The 21,016-nt window shown below is 37.7% G+C and overlaps 1 protein-coding gene across 1 annotated transcript in view; it reads right to left on the bottom strand.

Annotated features, from left to right (window-relative positions):
* The window catches only part of LOC113076189 (serine/threonine-protein kinase 17A), a 28,379-nt gene extending 10,842 nt beyond the window's left edge, over positions 1 to 17,537 (bottom strand). Inside the window, exons 1-2 of the mRNA XM_026248850.1 lie at positions 17,116 to 17,537; positions 8,283 to 8,495 (exon numbers count right to left, since the gene is read on the bottom strand). Coding sequence (XP_026104635.1) covers positions 8,283 to 8,495; positions 17,116 to 17,264 — 362 coding nt within the window. The 5' untranslated portion in view covers positions 17,265 to 17,537. The remainder of the gene's footprint in view (positions 1 to 8,282; positions 8,496 to 17,115) is intronic.
* Between the last annotated feature and the right edge of the window lie 3,479 nt (positions 17,538 to 21,016).

The following is a 21,016-nucleotide window of genomic DNA, read 5'->3' as shown; positions in this document are numbered from 1 at the left end:
CATGATAGGTAATAATTGATAGCCTGAACGTACTGGAAGTCGCTTTGGATAAAAGCGTCTGCTAAATGCATAAATTTAAATATATACACACACACACACACACACACACACACGCACACACAGAGACACATATACTATTTGCACAATACTAATTGAACTATTATTACTATAATAATATTAAAACACTATTATTATCATCATCATCATTAATACTCTGAAGCACACGGAGCAGAAATAGGTCAGATCGGTGGGAAAGCAGCGGCTCAGGGTGTATCTGAAGACACCCACTGCATTCCTCTCTGGACAGCATCTGAGATCTCACAGCACAGAAGCTCTTTCTGTTAAAGAGTGTGAGAACAACTGATACAAACAGCTGACTGAGCACTCGACTACCAGCAGATTCACCATGTGCTCCTGGAGCCTGTCTAAAACTGCTAAAACATACGCTAGAATGCAATCTTATTAGCATTTTATTTTGGTTTAAGTTTATTTTTAAACATCTCAATTTCATCTAGTAACAGAAACGGTGCAGAAATGACACACACTGATCATCTAAGTGCAGGAAAACAGAACTCTAACCAGAATTAAGGCTCTTTCACACTGTATTAATGATCTAGAACCACATGCTTCATGAGAGTGACAGCCATATGCAGTGTTTCCTCAGAAATTACACAGAATGATATGAGGAATAAAAAAATAAAAATCACCTGAATACAAGCTCTTTTTGAAGAAAAATAAATAAATAGATAAATCATTGATTGTTGTGATTTTGTAGGTGAGTAAATCAGCATATGCTGCGTTTCCTTCGAAATTACCCGGAACTTGTACAAGGAACTTTCTCGAAACACATTTTTAAATAGTCACTGTCTTTATAAATAAACCACAGATTTTAGTTTTAAACAACTACATTCTCGCCTGAAATTCTTTTAAAAATACATTTTTAAATGGGGCATTTTTTTTACCCGGAACTTAATTTAGTTCCTGGTTCCTGCGGTGGAAACACACCGAGTACCAGCCCAAAGTCCCTAGTTCCTGGGGAAAGTTCCTGCGGTGAAAACACGTCAATAGTGAGTACTAGCAGCAGTTGTTTCAGACCTGCATGAATTGCACTCACTGCATGACTTTGTGGTGCATCAAGAAATTTAATTGGTAAATGTGTTTCCATTGTTGTTTGTGCATGTTTTCATATTGCATAAAAAAAAAATATAACAATAATAATAAGTGTCTCAACTGGGCATAAGTTTTTTTTTTTTTTTTATCAGCATTTTAATATTTTATTTGAATTTTGGCAATTCCATCCAGCGCGTTTTAAATGCAATATTGCAACATTTGCATAAAAACACATGGATGGAAACTAAATATTACTAATGTAATTTCACACCAACACATCAAACTGAGCTCTAGTGCAAAATTGTCTGTACTATGAACCTTAACCAATTGAGTAAAATTCAGTAAAACAGACTTTACATTGGAAGAGATATTGAGAGATATTGCATATTTAATGCTATTTATTCATAAATCAATAACAGTGGAATTACAGAATCAATTTATCTTTGAGTTGCAGTAGGTGCATGAATGACTGAATAAATGAATGAACAAATTAATGAAGAATGAATGCATGAATGAATGAACGAAAGCATGAAGAACAACTGAATGAAGGAATGAATGAATTCATGAATGGCTATTTATGGCTTGAATAGCTCTGCTCCCAACCATGAGTACATGGAAATAACATTTACTGTTCCTTCTGATCATAACACAAAAAGTGCTGCTCTTTCTCAGTAATTTTGTACTGTTTTGCAGTAAAAAAATAAATAAAAAAATCTTAAATCAAAATACATCTACTTAAAAAAAACTAAATGAACAACAAATTCAATTTATGATTGAACAAACAAATATTGCCTAATGGGGTCATAAAATGAACATTATTTGGAGGGCAATATATATCTTATTGTCCATTGATGTTCTTGTTTTAGGCATAAACTTACTTAAGCATACACTTTAACCAAACAAGACGTACTGAAAAAACAAAATCAAAATAGTGAGATATTCATTGAATGCAATGCATGCAACATTTCATGACTTTCTGCCCTGTCAATAAAATCAGCACCAAATGATTGGCTTCTTTCTTCAAAAACATATTAGTGACCCATCCAGAATGGACAGCAAAACTAGGATAAGTTGCAGCAGGTGCACGGAGCTGTGGGTCTCTGTAACGCCGAGGGCTGATATGCATTCATTGACCATTGAGTGATTTCTTAAACTAGCAGCGCAGGAAGGGCTCTCCCAACCCCGGCTCTGGAGATTAAACCCACAGACTGCTGCTGAGAGCGCTGACATAATGCACTCCCAGCTGGAACATGAATAAGTCCTCTATCATTCCAGCCAGACCCCCATCCAAAACCACATCCCCTCCTTCAGATCGTCCCAGTGCCCCAGAATATATCCCTCACTCGGAGGAAGAAGGAAAGAAAGGAAAGAGCTGTCGGTCACAACATAGAGAGAGAGCTGCATTACGCTCTACTTCCCCACGACAGAAAGAGCACTTACCCCAGCTCTGTTATCACTTCAGACAGTGCTGACGGGGGAAAGGGCTAATTTGAGGCACTTTACTCAGAGAAGCTTCTGCTTTTGCTGCTTTCGTATCATGTTTCTGATCTTACCTCTAATAAGAGCTCAACAACAGGCTGAGGTTTAAGAAGAGGAAAAGCGTGCTAGCAATTAAAGAGAGATTAAACAGTTATTCAGGAGCCAGAAAGAATATAATCCTTCTGAGGAGATCTCAACTAATTTCAAAGAGGCTGCAATATGACTTCAAATGATTGTGAATATTTCTACATTGTTGAATTAAATATAACATTTTCAAGTTGATTAAATTGTACTTTAATAGTCTGTTATATAAAAATGTCTTACAGTATAGTTACACTCTCATTCAAAGGTGTGGTGTCAGGTTTTTTTATCTTTTTGTAAGTTTGATGTTCAAGGCTGCATTTATTTTATCCAAACACAGTCAAACAGTAATATTTTGAAGTATTACCATTTAAAACACACACACACACGTTTATATTTTGTTATTAGTTTACGTTTTTGCTACTGAATGTTAAAATGCAGAGTTTTGTGCGCCGCGTGTGTGTGTGACACAGAGAGAGAGAGAGAGAGAGAGAGAGAGAGAAAGTCAGATAGTGGAGTCAGCGGTCTTAACCGTCCGTGTCAAAACTAAGGACATTATTAACTGTTTTTACATTTATTTTGAAAGATGAAGCTCACAATTATGGAAAGGGGTGTTACATTTCTGACGACTACTTAAGTTTTTCGGCCAATCACAATGCACTGGGTCAGTTAGCCAATCAGAGCAGACTGTGCTTGTGTGAAGGAGGGGCTTTGTAGAAAACAACACGTTTGAGAGGCGGGGCTTAGAGGACCTACAATAATTTAAAAAAATAATGTGGTTTTTTTTTTAACATGAAAGTATATCAACTTATTCCAACACTTATACTTGTTGAATAAAAGATAAATAAAATAATTATCTTTTAATTATCAAAATCATTATACTGGTAGCAATTGTTATTTGTAGGGTAAAAATAGTTCGCAAAAATTAACAAGTGAAGAACAATAAGTTCTTAATAAAATTTTATTATTTGAATTATTTATAATTATTTTATTGAATAATTTAATATACTGCCATTTCTAGTTTCCATAAATTGAGTTTGAAGCTTTTTGTCTTTGATAATGGGGGCTATGGAGTCAGAAAAGCTCCTCATTGTTGGGTTAGTAGCTTGTTAATGCAATCGATCTTATAGACCAAGTCTGACTTGTTAGTGTGCACTGTGTAAAGTCTGTACGTGTTTATTCTCACTCGTGATGATCTTGCGTGGCCTTTCTGGTTTATAGACCCCAGGTGAGTTCTTCTGGACAGAAATGCTTATCCTGGTTATTGGGGTCAGCGTTGAGCGGCAGGTTCTAGGTCTTGTCTGCGGATGCTAATCTGTGGCTGTAATCTATTATCTGCCTAATGCCCCCCCGACCCCCCGGGGTCAGAGCAGATTTACAGCACCATATGAAGGCAATCAGGAGCTCACTGACAACTGCCGTCGAAAACAGAGCCGTGGATATTATATTTAATCAGATACTTGATGATAAATCCTATTGTGGTTTTAAATATGATCCAGTTCTGTCATGTCCATCGTGCAATTTCTAAAGGCTGGACACTGTATATAACTAATCAAATGTGTGCGGTCTCAGTCGATCCTGGCAGTCTGACACAGTTATATTCACTCGGCAGAAACCGAGTGCTCCAGTTATTTATATTTATTAGTTTGACTAATCTACTGCAGATATGGGCTGTGCGCAGCGTGCGACCTAGCGTGCATCACACAGTATACTGAGGCTTGCTGTTAATGGGATAGGTTTGTATCGACTGCTGAGATTTGTAGGATTGTCACGATACCAGAGAGCTTGGACATGTGACCGCATTAGCACCAGTGCTTATACATGCAGATTAGTCTAATTAAATCAGCGTCAAGAAAAAACAAACATGGTGTAAACTGATGAGACTGGAGATACTGTACATGCAACTACTTTAAACAAGCACAAAAACAGTTTTATCAGTCAAAATTGCTGAAAAACACTGTAAAGGGATGAAACTGATAACACAGATTACGTCTCTTCATTAGACTTTTTTTTTATAAAAATGTAATTCACATATCAGAGATTATGACGAGATGATGGATTTGGTGTCAAGGCAAAAAGCAAACGCGCCTAACTGACAATATTTCTATGTTTAATATATGTACATATGTCTTCGTTTATTTGATTGCTTTTGTGTTTTTCATTAAAAATTATAAATGAACCACAAATTAAGATAAGGGGAAAATCCAACAATCTTATTTAGGTTGATTTGTGTTAAAAAAAATCTGTAAATATGAATCCCTAAACAACATGGATGAAAATATATATATTGTTGCCATGAAAATAATAATATAAATAATAATGTTCTCACAATTCTCAAAAGTGAAGTATAATTTGGATTTGTGAAGTGTGCAAGAGAAACTAATGACACCTGTCTAGCTTTATCAAGTCCATGTACAAACTTTGAAACATAGTTATGCATGCAATAAATGCTGAACAACATTGGCCAAAATCACAGAAAACTGCATTTGATTTTTAATAATGCATTCTGGAAATTCCCCTTTTCTTTCACTCAGGCTCTGGCTTGCATGATTGGAGACAGCTGCTGGTGAAGGACGACCGTGTGGGCAGATGATGAGCGATCTGAACTCAATCCAGCTGAGCACATGCCATCGCTGGTGGGTGAGAGGAAACGAGAGTGACCCCGCTGCTCGTCCAAACCCAGTCAACTGATATAGATCGGCCTGCAGGGAGTCACCGGGGAACATGGGATTGGTGTTGACCAACGAACCCGTCGATACGGTCACGCACGCCACCAGATAATCAACTCCTCATCACAGTCCATTCTTTCATGGCTTCTCTTCTGCTCTTCCTCAACACGACTCTTTGTGAATGTAGGCATCTCGTCAGTTTCAATGGCTGGGAAGAGTCTATAAGCCTTGTGTGTGTGGAGGGGCAGATTAAAATTCCTGCGCTGACCCCTCTCCTCGCCGCGAGGTCAGTCCATTCACGCCGGACACTGGGAACCGGGTCAACCCGGGACAGCTGCGCAGCAACAACCCAACACGCTCCACTCGCTTTATACTGGAGGATTTATATTATAGTCCAATCCCAAAGTGCACATGCTTTGACATATGTGTAGGGATTCAATGCACTTTGACCAAAAAAAAACAAGAATTATTTGAATCTTTTGAAAGATATGAGCGCAGAGAGTATTATAAAATAATAATGCGGATCATCTGCTCCAGATTTTATTAATTGACGAAGCCATCAAACTCCAGATCAAAACACAATGTGCAACGAGACGGGGTTGAATCCCATCTGTGCTCATTGTATGGGAGAGGATACGGATGAGTGGAAGCCAGAAATGTGTGACCCACTTCATGCCAAATGAAATAAACTGTCACTGCGACCTTTCTAGAACATCAAATCTGCTTCATATCACCATCAGTGGGATGAAAACATTGGCTGAACTGGAGAACACACATCAGATATTGAGTAGGGCCGTGAGAAACTAAAAAACAACAAAAACTCACTTCTCTTTTGTGATTTTGTGCTGGTACCTTCACTGGTTTAGGCCCATCATGGATTAATAAATATGACAGTAAACCTGCCAGAAGTTGATGCAAGTCTATTAATGAGTGATTGAGTGATTTATTGAATTAATCAAAGAAATTAATTAATAAATGGCTGATTCATTTAGAAATGAAGCAAGCGACTGACTCCCTCAAGATTAGCTTCATGTTGTTTGAACGGTTGTATAATAAATATAACATTCACGCTGATATTCAGGAAGACAGCACTCTTGCTTTTGTGATTTATATTTTTTTTTAACTACATCATATCTAATAAGAAACAATGACATACAGCAATATTTTGGTTTCACTGTCAGTGTCATCATCTGGGTGCAAGGGAAGCCCAATATAACAGTGCACATGCATCCCCACAATAACTAACTGTGTGTGTGTGTGTGTGTGTGTGTGTGTGTGTGTGTGTGTGTGTACTTGTTTTTCTATTCTGGTGGGGACTTAAACCTGAATACACACAGACTCATGGGGACTTGTGTCACGGTGGGGACCTAAATTGAGGTCCCCACGGGTAAACAAGCTAATAAATTACACAGAATGAAGTTTCTTGAAAATCTAAAAATGCAGAAAGTTTCCTGTGAGGGTTAGGTTTAGGGGTAGGGTTGGTGTAGGGCAATAGAAAATACGGTCTGTACAGTATAAAAACCATTACACCTATGGAGAGTCCCCACAAGGATAGCCGACCAGACATGTGTGTGTGTGTGTGTGTGTGTGTGTGTGTGTGGATGCTGGACGTTGCTGGAATAGCGTGTGCTTACTGAGACGTGCTCAGTCTCTCTTTGGGGGGTTTATAGGTGGATTAACGCTCTTGTTTTCTCTCCGTGTACTCGTCTCTTATTTCAGCGTCCTGCTCACTCACCTCCATGATCCTCAGGTCTGCGGGCTGAGATCAGTCTCTATGCACTTTCTTAATTGGATAGGATGGGATTTCACCTCAATATTTAACGCCTGACGTGATCCTGGCCAATGATTACGGAGTAAAGTACGGCACACTTTGTACTCACAAGCTTGTGAAATCACTAATGCACAAACCGAATGAGATTCGAACGGACCAATGACTTGATATCACCTGCTGAGAAACATCATGTCTGAATATGTGCAAGATATTAGAGAAGCTACGCTTTTATCCAATGGGAAAAGAGCAACTTTGGTATTCCACAGAATCTCATGAGGGTTTTGGGATGAGTCAGGTTGGGAAGATTAAGAAAACAACACTGTAAGAAAAGTTCTGACTGGGGGATTGAAACTCTTGAAATCTGGCAACCGTCACCATGAATGCTGCTTGTTACCAATGCAAGACAATGCAAACGCCAAATTACAATGAAGCGTATTCAGGATTAATAACCAGCGGGCAAATATCTCAGATGATCATGCTTAATAAATCAAGGGAAGCAGAAATCGTCATCATGCTTAAAATATGATTCATCTGAATTGATCTGAATAATGACTCTGTTGTCTTTCAGAGGAGCTTCACAGAAGAATCTGAACAGTTTGCGTAAGGTGACTCTTCATAAAGAGGAAAATACCAGAATCATTTATCTCTGAAGTCGCTTTGACACAATCTGTATTATAAATAAAGCACTATAGAAATAAAGGGACTCTGAAAGGAGCACTGGATAAAAAGATCAACCTTGAGAATTAAAGTACCCCTGTTATAGATTTTGGAAGATGACCTTTCATGCAGTGTGTAACAGCTCTAAGTGACCGAAAACATCCTGCAAAGTTTTTAATCTGAAAGTGCACCGTGTATAAAGTCATTGAATCTTAAGAGACAGAGTCGACTCATTGAAACGAGTCGTATTTAAAAACAAATCCCAAGCGGTTTCATGTTGATGTATACACGAAACATTAGCATATTAACCGCACACTTGGTGGTTTCACATTAGTCTGAATAAAATAAATGAATCATTGAGAGAATCGTTTGGAAGTCGTTGAGTAAGGTAAAATTAAATGCATATTATAAAGACAATGAAAGTGTTTTTTGACATTGCATGCATGTCAACCCCTTGAATCTTTCCTAACCCATAACAGTGTCACTTTAAGAACCGATATTGATTAGTTACTCACTACTCCAGGACGAGCACCATCTCGCTGGCCGTCTCGTAGACCTGGTGGAGATTGACCACTCGTGGACAGAGCGCTGCCAGCTCCAGCACTGCGATCTCGTGGAGGATCTCCGTCCGGCAGTCCTGACCCTTCCTCCTCTTCCTCATGTACTTCGCTGCGTAGGTTTTCCCGGAGCTCTTCTCCACACACTTCCTCACCACTGCAAACTTTCCTCTGACCGGGAGAGAAAATCAACGTATGAGGACATGAACTCCATCTCCAGAGTGAACAGTGAGACCAGAATAGCAAAAACACTTATCATTATCAGCCTCCAATGCACTGCAAGACCAGCAGAACATCTTGAGCAAGGTGGATCTGCTAAAGCATCGCTGTTGCTCAGTTTAACAGATGTGTGCTCTGTTGGAAAACACAAACCCGTGCGTTCCATGTGCAACGTGCCGTCACATTCAGTCTCAAGCTTGGCAAATGATTAATGCAATGGACAGATGAAAAAATTACTCTTTTGTTTTAATTGGGATATGTATCCCTAAACCCAGACCTGTAAGGAAACCATAAAGGCTTGGCTCACCAGCTCATGTGAGAGTCACGGGTTCAGAAAAGGACGTTTTCCTTATTCCCATCCCTCATTCCTTCAAAAAGTGTGGAGATTAATGGGTAATTGGGAGGACAGTGTTCTTGTCCAATAAAATCTGACTGTAAAGTTAAGCATCTCTGTAATGGGTTTCTGGTCATATGACACGCGAACAAACCCCATCCAACATGTGACCCACGGAAAAAACAAGATGTTACAAGATGCTCTTTTTGTCCACTTCAAGGAGCAGCAAAAAGCATCAGTGATCATTTCAGAATCAACTACAGTATTTCATTAAAGAACTAGTTACGTCTTCAAGATCCTCGAAGAATATTTCAGCTGTTTTCGGTCCATAAGAGTCAGTGGGGTCCAAAGGTTTCAGGCTTCAAAGAGGACAAGATTATTTTTTTAAAAAGTCTCTTCTGCTCACCAAGGTTGCATTATTTGATCAAAACAAAAAATTGTACATGAATATAGTGTTAAAGTGTAATGTATTTCTGTGATGCTCCGCTGTATTTTCAGCATCATTCCTCCAGTATTCAGTGTCACATGATCTTCAGAAATCAGAATAATATGATGATTTACTGCTCAAGAAACACTTCTGATTATCATCAATATTGAACACAGTTGTGCTGCTCAATATTTCTATGGAAGCCATGACGTTTTATTTTTCAGGATTCACAGATTAATAGAAAGTTCAAAAGAGCAGCATTTATTTGAAAAATTAAAATTTGTAACATTATAAATGACTTAATTTAATGCACCCTTGCTAAACAAAAGTACCAATTTCTTTGAAGACAGACAGATAAACAGATGGAGAGACGGATGGATGAACGGATGGATGGATGGAGAGATGGATGGATGGAGAGATTTACACATTGGATCAAAATCCAATATGGTGACAATAATGTCAATGATGTTTATATATCACTAAATTGGACTTTGGCATACAATATCAGTCAGTAGCTGATTTAATGTAAAGTTTGTCACTAGAACATACGTTTAGGAAGATGACTAGCAATGAAAAATGTAAACACGCCGTTGCAGTTAGTGTAGTGTGATATTTGAGCGAAGCATGCAGCTACACATGAGCGTTCATTAAATCCCAACGGCCTCGTAATCGCTCTGATTGAGACCGATTCAGAAACACTAAAGCACCTTCCGCTCCTTTGAAAACCTAATAGGCTTTCACTGCCCTTGACTGCGCGGCTTTGGCATACCTTCATTTCCTGATCTTGCGTTAATCTGGTGCTGCTGAATGCCACGAGGGAATGTGATAAAGAAACTCTAATCTCCTCACATTACACCTGCCACTCTTCAGAGCTTCAGAGAGTCCATCGCTCCCAGTGTTGGGGAAAATTACTTTGAAAAATAATGCATTACAATATTGCATTACTCTTTAAAAAAAAAAAAAATCAAAGTTACTTTTGCATAATAATTTTAATTTAAACTAATTTTTCTCATCTGGGCTAGGCTTCCTAGTTTGTTTTTAATATAAAGTTATTTTTTGCCAAATGTTAACACCTTTCCTTCCCTCAGGATGAAGGAAATGTAACAAGAGCTCAATATCACTATCGATACAGTCAGTCAATACAAAGGGAAACAAAGTAACTTGCATTACTTATTTGAAAAAGTAACTCAGATATTTTCTTGCAAATTAATGTGTTACTTTAGTAGTTACTTGCAAAAAAGTAATTTGATCGTAATGTGTTACCCGCAACACTGGTGTTTACTTATCATTGGTCTTGATTATGCGGCCAGCACCTGAATTGTGGTGTAAAAAAAAAAGAAAATCTGATCTGTGCCAGATGCAAAAAACAAAACAAAAAACAAAAAAAAAAAACAAGTAGCTTAAATGTTTTGAATACTGTAAGATTTGTGTTTTGCAAGTGTTTGTCATGTTCTGACAAAAAAATTAATACAACTAAAAATAAAGTTTAAAACCACAATTAACAATTAATCTGGTTAAACCATTCACTTAGGAGAAGAAACCAGTCTCTAAACTTGAAATAATTAAAGTTGACATTTTAATGATAATTATCAATATCTTCTGATATGAAAAATTTTACAATGATACATTTTTGTCCATAATCGCCCGGTTTATAACCAATCATGACAACATTTTGCAGCGTGACCAGATGATTTACAAATGAAACGAACAATTTCCAGGTCACACTCTGCATGATGTGGTGCAGATGTTTTGTCAAATATGACTTCTATTATTGTGTGGAATGCAGAAAGTGCTGTGTGGTTAACCCAGACGAGAGCCTGCTGGAGGAACAGACTATGATTGGGATTCGGTGACTCTGGTGTCTCTCCGCAGCCATGTCAGCACTTTTCCAGAGCCTCTGGACTCACAGACTACACCCGAGCGCAGGGGCTTTCATGTGTGCAGGTCTAGGGTTGACGGCAGGGTCACGGTTCATGTGAAAAAGAGCAGATGTTCTGTCTGAGTACACTTTCAGGAGAGTTCGAAAGTTAATCAGGATTTCTGAGACCGTGAACATTGGCTGTTGTTTGTCAAAATCAGAGGGTTTTAAATGCATGTATGCTTATCTAAATAAAACCAGACACTGGATTCAAGTCAAAGACTATAACTGATGCTGTTGTATCAGAATATGCATTGTATTTCTGAGCGCACTAGATGTTAGTCATATGCTTGCCCTTTTACTGTTATTTTAACGCTATAGAGACACTCAAAATTACTGCAAGAGAAAAGGGCTTTTAAATTAGCCAAAAAATATTAAACAATATATATATATATATATATATATATATATATATATATATATATATATATATATATATATATATATATATATATATATATATATATATATATATATATACAAAAAATAAAACAAGCAAACCTAGGTCAGATGAGAAAAAGCAACACAAATGTAGCACAATGCATTACTTTCCATAAAAAGTAACTAAGTACAGCAAATAGTCCCTTTTTAGGGAGTAACACAATATTGCAAAGCATTAAAAGTAACTTTCCCCGACACTGATTTGAGCCATTTATTTACATCACAACAATGTTTTTGGGGCATGACAATGCAAACGTTCAAAAATAGGTTTTTAAGTGAAAGTCTTTTGAGAGCAACATCGTCCCCATTTAAACTTCAAAAATGCAAATCTGTGAGAATGGTGACAATATTGCGCACGGTAATTATGTGTCCATGTAGTGTTCGTGTGTGACATCGCCATCTACTGGCCTGGCATGCACAGAACAGTGTCAAACGCATCCTAAGAGGACGATACACCCAAACACACTCTAGCTGCAAAGACTTAGGATCAGTAAAAAGCTACTTAAGGTTCATTTGACTTTGAACTTGGAAGTTTGGTGTAATCTGTAGAGGAAGTGCACAACATGAGTGATTTGAGGTAAATACCGTAATCCTCTGGAGTCTCTGAGCTTCTGTCTGCTAGAAGATGACGTCACAGATTCAGAATGAAAGTAAATCAACAATACTTCCTCTAATGTACGATCAAGAGGCCTGCTCACAGATGACAATCACATCACCAACTGAATCAAATCAGTATTGGGATACGATATAAACATATGCACAGCACGTTTGAGAGTGAAGCGCAGGACTGCTGCATGTGTGCATCTCATCCAGTGTTTCAGTGACTCTGAGCAGCTTCGGTTATTTACTCTGAATCTAGTCGCTCTGTGACACTGAAGAAAAGTATCATGATGAAAACGCAACATTTCCAACAGAACAAAAGCCACAAATATTTAGTAAATCTAGAGAGAGAGCAGGTGATGAGCCTCTGACAGGAGCAAAAGCTCTTAAACGCAGGGAATGAAGACAACAGAGGACTAGTACATCTCATATCTATCTGTCTATCTATCTATCTGACTGTTTCTATCTATCTACCTATCTATCCTAACAACATAATAATCATGCTAGAAACATGCTAGCAACATGCTAGTCGCGTGCTAATCATGCTAGAAACATGCTAGCAACATGCTAATCATACTAAAATCATGATAGCAGCATGCTAGTCGCATGCTAGTCATGCTAGAAAAAGGCTAGCAACATGTTAATCATTCTAAAATAATATTAGCAACATGCTCGTCACATGCTAGTCATGCTAGCAACTTGCTAGTCGCATGCTAGTCATGCTAGAAACAAGCTAGAAACAAGCTAGCAACATGTTAATCATTCTAAAAAAATGCTAGCAACATGCTAATCATGCTAGCAACTTGCTAGTCGCATGCTAGTCATGCTAGAAACAAGCTAGCAACATGTTAATCATTCTAAAATAATATTAGTAACATGCTCGTCACATGCTAGTCATGCTAGCAACTTGCTAGTCGCATGCTAGTCATGCTAGAAACAAGCTAGCAACATGTTAATCATTCTAAAAAAATGCTAGCAACATGCTCGTCACATGCTAGTCATGCTAGAAAGTTCTGTGTCTGTGACATGACCCCGGAGGAGAAATACACCATTACCTCATCTCAAAGCCTTTTAGACCTGACTATGTCCTTTAAACACCTCACTTTTTTTAAACAGAGGCAAGCATGCAGAAAACAGATCTGGATTTACTGCCATTCCTAAAGGACGTCTTGACAAACAAACCCTGTTACCTCAGCTTGGGCTACAGTTCAGGAAATATAGAAAATTAATGGAATAAAGTTTGTGGTGTTTTTTTTTTAAATGAGATACAAAATTATTTTTATTATTTTAGATATATATATAATAATGGGATCCATAGCATTTTTACTGTTTTTGAAAGAAGTCTCTTCCCCACATCAAGGCTGCATTTATTTGATCAGAAATACAGAAGAAAAAAAGAAGTGAAATTGTGTTCAAAAAGTCTCAGTTTCGGTCCATTTACACTGAAACTCAAACCTGGAGTTTTCAAACTAAAACAGAGTCTGCAGCGTTTTTGGAAAGTCTCAGTTTTCTAGGGTCCAAAATGCCGGAGTACTTTAAAAGACAGGTGTAACCATCGCAGAAGTTACACGTTATAAAACAATAAAACAAAAACACACTAATATCAATAACAAACTTGGCTTTCCCACGACAGGGTCATCACGCTACGGTCACCGCTCTGTTTCCAGAAGCACAGCAGATGCTTTTAGCACCACACCACGTGAATAACACCACGATGATGTCATGGTGTCCCACTCGGCTGTTAGAGCCGGGATTCTCTGGGAAAGAGAGTGGAAAAGACTGGGCTTTAAATAAACATGTGATGGGAAATACGTAGGGAAGAAATATATAAATCACACTGCACAGATCAGTCAATAAAGCAGCGGAAGTCACCCAGAAATGAAAGAAACCCCTGAGATTTATGAAATGAGGGTGAGAGACTCTCAGCTGATGACATGCTGTTTAAAACAACAGTGTGAGACTGTGCTGTCATCCGCTTTCTCACACACACACACACACACACACACACACACGCACACACGCACGCACGCACGCACACACACACACGCACACAAATGAGCATAAGCTTAATGAAAAATAACAAGGATTCACAGCTGAACTCTGGACAAAGTGTGAGCAAGCAAACATTCTAATTAATTTTGTTTTAGGGCAGCATGAGAGATATATATATATATATATATATATATATATATATATATATATATATATATATATATATATATATATATATATATATATATATATATATATAAACTTGCATTGTGATATTTTGTTAGTCTGTGATATATATTACACATCACCAGATGACTTGACTCAGTAATTGAGGTGATTTTGTAGGTGAGTAAAACAGCATAGAAAATACATCACATGCATAGATAAATATAACAGAGCAAAGATACAAATAAACAGTGCTTTATATTTTTCAAGAAAGTCTAACAGTATTCAGGTACAGTTTTCTAAATACATATTAGAGTGTACAAGAGAAAGATATGTTATCATGGACTCTTATTTTGGCCAGAAGCCATGGTTTAAATGCCTTGGTGGATTCATTTTTTACAAACATGCAGCTGTTCACTTTTGTTTGGACTCTCATTCTGACGGCACCCATTCACTGCAGAGCATCCACCAGCAGAACTGTAAATGGCAAGCTGCTGTTACCGGATCTGTGACACGACATTAAAAAACTTAGCACTTAAGTGCAAGAAGATAAAATGTTGGACAAATATGTGAAAGATTACACTTCTCATTTTACATGGCACTCTTCCACAATACCTCAGGCCTGATCTGCAGCGTGCAGAAGGTGTTCCCATACACACACGGTGAAGACGTGTTGATCTAAAGCTAAAGCGTCCACACACAACAGTAGAGTACTGGTTGTTCCCAAACATCTGAACATCACACGGCACTGCTGCAATTTCACCTCACACACTCCTGAAGCTTACAGCAATAGTTTATCTAAATATGAAAATATTTTTAAAAGTGTCCTCCTCCTCAGATCATCCAAGATGTAGATACATTTTTTCATCAGATTCTGAGAAATGTGGCACTGCATCAGTGTCTTATCAGTGGATGCTCTGCAGTGGATGGGTGCCGTCAGAATGAGAGTCAAAACGGCTGATAAAAAGTGCTGAAACAAATGCATTACTAAGAATTAAGTCCATAATCCATAATAACACTTCCTCCAGTGAAAAGTGCATCTGCTGTTGTCTCTCACATGTTTGTTTAGATCTGTTTAAACACTGCTTGATCTGTGCAGATTTCTCTCCTGATTCAGACCAGAACACGTCTTCACTGGAGGAAGTGTTATTATAGATTATAGACTCTATGTGTTTGAGTTAAAATCATCTTAATGCTGGATGTGTTTCAGGTTTTGTCTTCTCCAGATGTTCACTGATGGACTGGAGTGCTGTGGATTATTGGGATGTTTTTATCAGACTCTCATTCTGACGGCACCCATTCAAGCAATAAAAGATATTGGGCATCCTTAACAATTTGATCCGCATTAAAATTTGGCAACAATAAATGAAGCATGAGCACAAAAACATGAACAATCATTAGGAGTTCGTTCCTCACATTTTATGAATGATGACTGATCCATCTACTGTAGTACTTCACAAGTTCACATTTTTACCACTCTTAAAAACTGTCAGTATAAACCAATCCGTCTAAACCTGTTCATCTAAAATCTACACAACGTCAAGCATTCTGCTACTTATATATATATATATATATATATAAGCATCCAAAACAAATTGATGTTTGCATCATCCATCTAGTTTCCGCTGTGTTTGGGTCTAAATGATCATTTCTTCAGTGTAACGTGTAACACAACTCACATACACTGTCCTCATGTAAGACTTGGGCTAACATGACTATAAATGCCAATATGTAGGCTAATGTGATTCTCAGAATGAAAATCTGAATCAACCCTTTGGCAGCCTCTGAAATCACTCGCTGGAGAATAAAACTGGCTCGTCTCCAGACTCTCCACAAGCACAGCCATCACAACAAAACCAGCAGGAGCAGCCAATCACCGAACCATTCCGGCTAACGTTTGGGAACATGAGCACCTCAGTGATCTGGTGGTTTCTCTTGTTTCTCTCTACTCAGATGAAGGCTTGGAGTAAACATGCAAACGTTTATTGGGTGTTTCATTAAATGTGCAGACGAATTTATCTGAAAGCCATCTCAAAGACAGAGCAATGCCAAAACATACCTTAAAGCACCAATGCATGACTTAGAATATGAACTGTATGCAATGCAAGCAATAGATGCATGCAATATCCACAGCGATTTGAGAAAAGTCTGTTCATGTAGAAGGAGATGGACATCAGAAAATTAGGCTGATTACAATATAGTTATGTTCATTAACAACTGAATCAGATTGCATTGCAAGTAAACGGTTCTCATGCAATTGCATGACTTTTTACACACTCGTATCCAAAAGAATTAACTAAATAAATCAGTATCTGAAAGCCATGTAAATGACAAAGCAATGCCAAATCACACTTTTAAGCAGTGTAGGTGTTTGAAATACTGTGATGCAAGACTTCAAATACTCTACACATAGCGAACTGAGTGCAGTACAAGCAATGCATACATGCACTGTCCATTTAAGAATGCAGATCCATAAGAACACACAGGGATTTTCAATGCACACACACACACACACATCTAGACTATAATAAAAGTAGGATTTAGAATGAATCAAAAACGTACTGAGCATGCATTAGTGGTCAGACTTCAAAATCAGTACATAAAAATACAAACAAGAGGTTCGGAGTACACGCATTATGTATGAATATACCATAACTGACACGAGCACAGGTAGACAGGTAAAGGTGCGCCTCACCTGCCCAGCTCTCTGCCGGGGATGACGTCATAGCGCTCGGTGAACGGCTCGCTCCTGATGTCGGTCCGGATCTCGCGCAGCAAACCGGAGCGGTCCGGACCGGATTCACACCGGATTCGGCTTCTGGGCTCGGGACACTCAGGAATCATAACGGCTGTTATAAACGTCAACTAGTTTTATTGGTGTACCGATACCCGTTTTTACCTGCAAGCCCAGTCCCACAGGTGATACTATTACGCTACCTCACTTAATAAAACAGTTCCCCTCACTGAATTCCCCCCTTACGTTAACAATATAGAAGCGTGTCTAAAATATCAACTGTTAATACTTTCATCTTCGATTAATACTCCTCCTGAGTGAACAAACGCTTGTGTTTATGACTGCTGCTCTCCTCGACTCTCTTCTTCATCAGACCGAGTCAACGGAGAGCCAAGCTGCTCTGTTGATTGACAGCGCTCTCCACCAATTACGATCAAGCTTTCACCGATGGGCGGGAAGAGGTGGACCCTCTAGTTACTTTTTACCAATAAGAGGTCAACAATTAATTAATTAAATAATTATGTTTATATATATATAAAAAATAAAACTCCGCATCAGTGTTTATATATAAATAAATAAAATATATTATATATAGGTTATGAGGCCGTGCTAAATTACTCCTTATTTGTTTTTATAATATTACAATATATATATATATATATATATATATATATATATATATATATATATATATATATATATATATATATATATATATATATATATATATATGATTATATGAATAATTTTCAATTTTCCAGTGATAGGCTACCTATTATCATTATTATTATTGTTGTTGTTACTTTGCTCTTATTCTGGGCATATTTCAATATTTTTCTCTCTTTATGTTTAACAGTCACACTCATATTGAAGAGACTCTTGTGCTGCTCTCTAGTGTTTGAGCTGTGTAAGGATGAGAGAGAACTTGTGTACACGTGTATGAATCAACATAAACACAACCCAATAGAAAGTGATTGTTTATTGACATTTATGTACAAGGATTAGGGAAAAAGCGAAGTCTATTCATGTGGAACACATGCACTTCAGGAAATTAGGCTGATGTAGAGTAATTGTGTTCATAATTATATTTACATTAGTATTTATTTTTCCCATAAGTTTAACTTTATCGGTTTGTTTTTGCAAGTAAATTGTTTTCATATGCAATTAAATTATTCCACATTATGTTGAACTCAGCTGAACAGAGTACAGCAAATTGTCATAAGTTCTGTCAGTGTTTAATAAAGATATACCTGCAATATACAAGGTAGATGTGGGGTCTGAAATGTGTTATCCGTGGCAATGCCCACAACTTCACAACAAAATATATTATGCCATGTAGGGTGATCACACAGAATGTCCTTTTTTCCTCCTTGACTTCTAAATTGCCTGATTTTTATTTTTATTTTTCTATTGTTTTCATATTTACTGAAGCCAGTGACTGAAAAAGTTGTTTGACCAATAGCGTGAAGGCATTGTGTGGATCAACCAATCGTGTTGTGTGTGTGAGAAGGCGGGGTCTACAGACTCTCCAGAGCAATGTAAATACACAAACATATAATATACCAGGACTTTAAAGAGACTGCCAATAGGAAAACAATCCAAAACCCAGACGTTTTAGGTAATTTAGAAAAATCCATCCAGGACAAAAAAAAAGAGGAGTTGTCTGAATCTGGGAATGAATCCAGTGGCATGCCTTTGTGTTTTCATTATTAAATGCAGCTCACCGCTGAGCCATAAAAAAAGCTTTGGCTTTAAGAAGCATTGTTTAAACTCTAATTTCATTTCTAACGTAGCCACGTGGACGCTGCTGGCAGAAAGTTCTGAGGAGCTTAGTGTTAGTGTCACTAATTTGGTTACGCAATGAAGTGGTTTACATCACTATCAAGTGAGCTTCCATGTGTGCTTGAGCACATATTAGTGAGAGAAAGGTGACAAACTTTGCTCCACAAACAGAATCAGTTTTTAACGACACCAGCGACAGTATTTGAGATGTGATTAAATCAGGCAATCAGTCCTGTCAACTAAAAATCACCTTTACTGTTCTACTCAAAAAGAAGAAATAAACAAGTTTTGGTCACGGGTCATGTTCAGAATAGTGTACTAGCATACTACTCCTATATACTGTATGCAGTAGCCATAACATGCACATTATGAATGCTATCTGTAAGCATACAAACTTGGATAGTGTTTACATTCACCACAGTGCACATTAGATGTCTAGAGTACTGTATGCCATAATGCAATAATTTAAAACCAATGTAATATCAACCTGATCATTCACACATTACAAATGCAAATTGCTGATATGAAAAGTGGGAGATATTCTTTATAATTAAACCTGCATTGTAATGAGGTCATGTGACAACTACATTACTTACTGCACTTGTGTGTTTATTTGTTGTATATGTTTTGCATACTAAAGAACTTTAAAAAATATTCAGTAAGCACTACGCTATAATTCCATTTCAAACATAGCCAGTCATTAAAAAAAAAAAAAAAAAAATAGGGAATAACCAATCAGAAGGAAGATGTACTGATGCACAACCAATAGAATGATGACAAGGACAAATGTATTAGATGCAATGGGCTGGAGCTAATTTTTCACTATTGCATACATGTTGGATCCCAGACTCCTAGGAAGAGCTATACAACTATACATACATACATGTATATATGTCTTCATGTTCTTGTGTAGTAGTGCAGAAGCATGCTTTTTTATGTCATTTTAAACAATTCTCATATATATGTAGTTTAAAAATCTCCAAAAATTATCTTGTGGACTGAGTCACTGAAAATGTTTTGCAGTAAAAAAATAAAAAAATAAATTAGTCTCACGTCTTCACTCCAGACCGAAGGTGCTGGTCTCCTCCACAGCGGTGAGGAGTTTCTCATACAGCACAGGGTTCGACGGATAGGGAGGCAGATCCAGACGGTTGAAGCATGTGTGCGCCCGGCAGCAGACGGAAATACAGGGGTCAGAGGTCAGGAGGAGGCTTCTATCATGACCTCAGACTAAATAAGTGAGACGAACTCTACACTTCTGTGTGCTGCTTTGCTGTAAAGCACAAGTTTCCCCAGAAGAGCGTGTGAGATTCTGTATCTGCGTGAGGCATCTGTATCTTTCCCTCGCATTGGCCTTATTTAGCTCTGGACACTCAATGACAAACTCCTGACAGAGGAATATGAGCCTGTGCTTCAGTGCTGACGGCCCCAGGGTTTGATCCGCAGACCCTTCTGTTTGCCAGGTGAACAGGGTGAGATGATTTCAAGGTGAAACATTAGATGCATGTTGAGATTTTGAGTCTAACTGTTGGTTTCAAGATGGGTCATCTCGGGCAGCTTGATTTACAGTAAGTTTCTTTGCTGTTGTGATTAAATTGCACAGTGTGGAAGAACCACGGCATGTAAACAAAACAGTATTTGAACCAGCTTATAGTCAACCACACAAAGAATCTGCTTGGGTGACGTGGTCCTAAATACATTCATTATTTCACTGTATTGCTGTATTTGTTTTGACTATCAAATATAAATGGAAATGTAATGATCATAAGCACTGATTCAATCTCATGATTGTTATTTTTATAACATTAGACATCATATTCATTCTATGAAATATAAACCATTAGGAATATGAAATGAATGTGTAGAGAAAATCATTTGTTTTTCAGATCCTGAGCCTTTCTGTGTAGCATCTCTAATCAAGCACATATGCAAGTCATCTATATGGTAATGTGCTCCAACGAAACAAAAACAAACTTTCAGCAATATATGCACATTTAATATATATCCTCTCTAGTGTAAACACACCAAAAATATTCATAACATCACACTTTTGTCTCCAGAATGAGAATATCCCCTCCTC

Source organism: Carassius auratus, unplaced genomic scaffold (assembly GCF_003368295.1).
Source record: "Carassius auratus strain Wakin unplaced genomic scaffold, ASM336829v1 scaf_tig00019252, whole genome shotgun sequence".
Lineage (NCBI taxonomy): Eukaryota > Metazoa > Chordata > Actinopteri > Cypriniformes > Cyprinidae > Carassius > Carassius auratus.
Note: the sequence above shows the minus strand (reverse complement) of the source record. Positions and strands in the feature narration are given on the sequence as shown.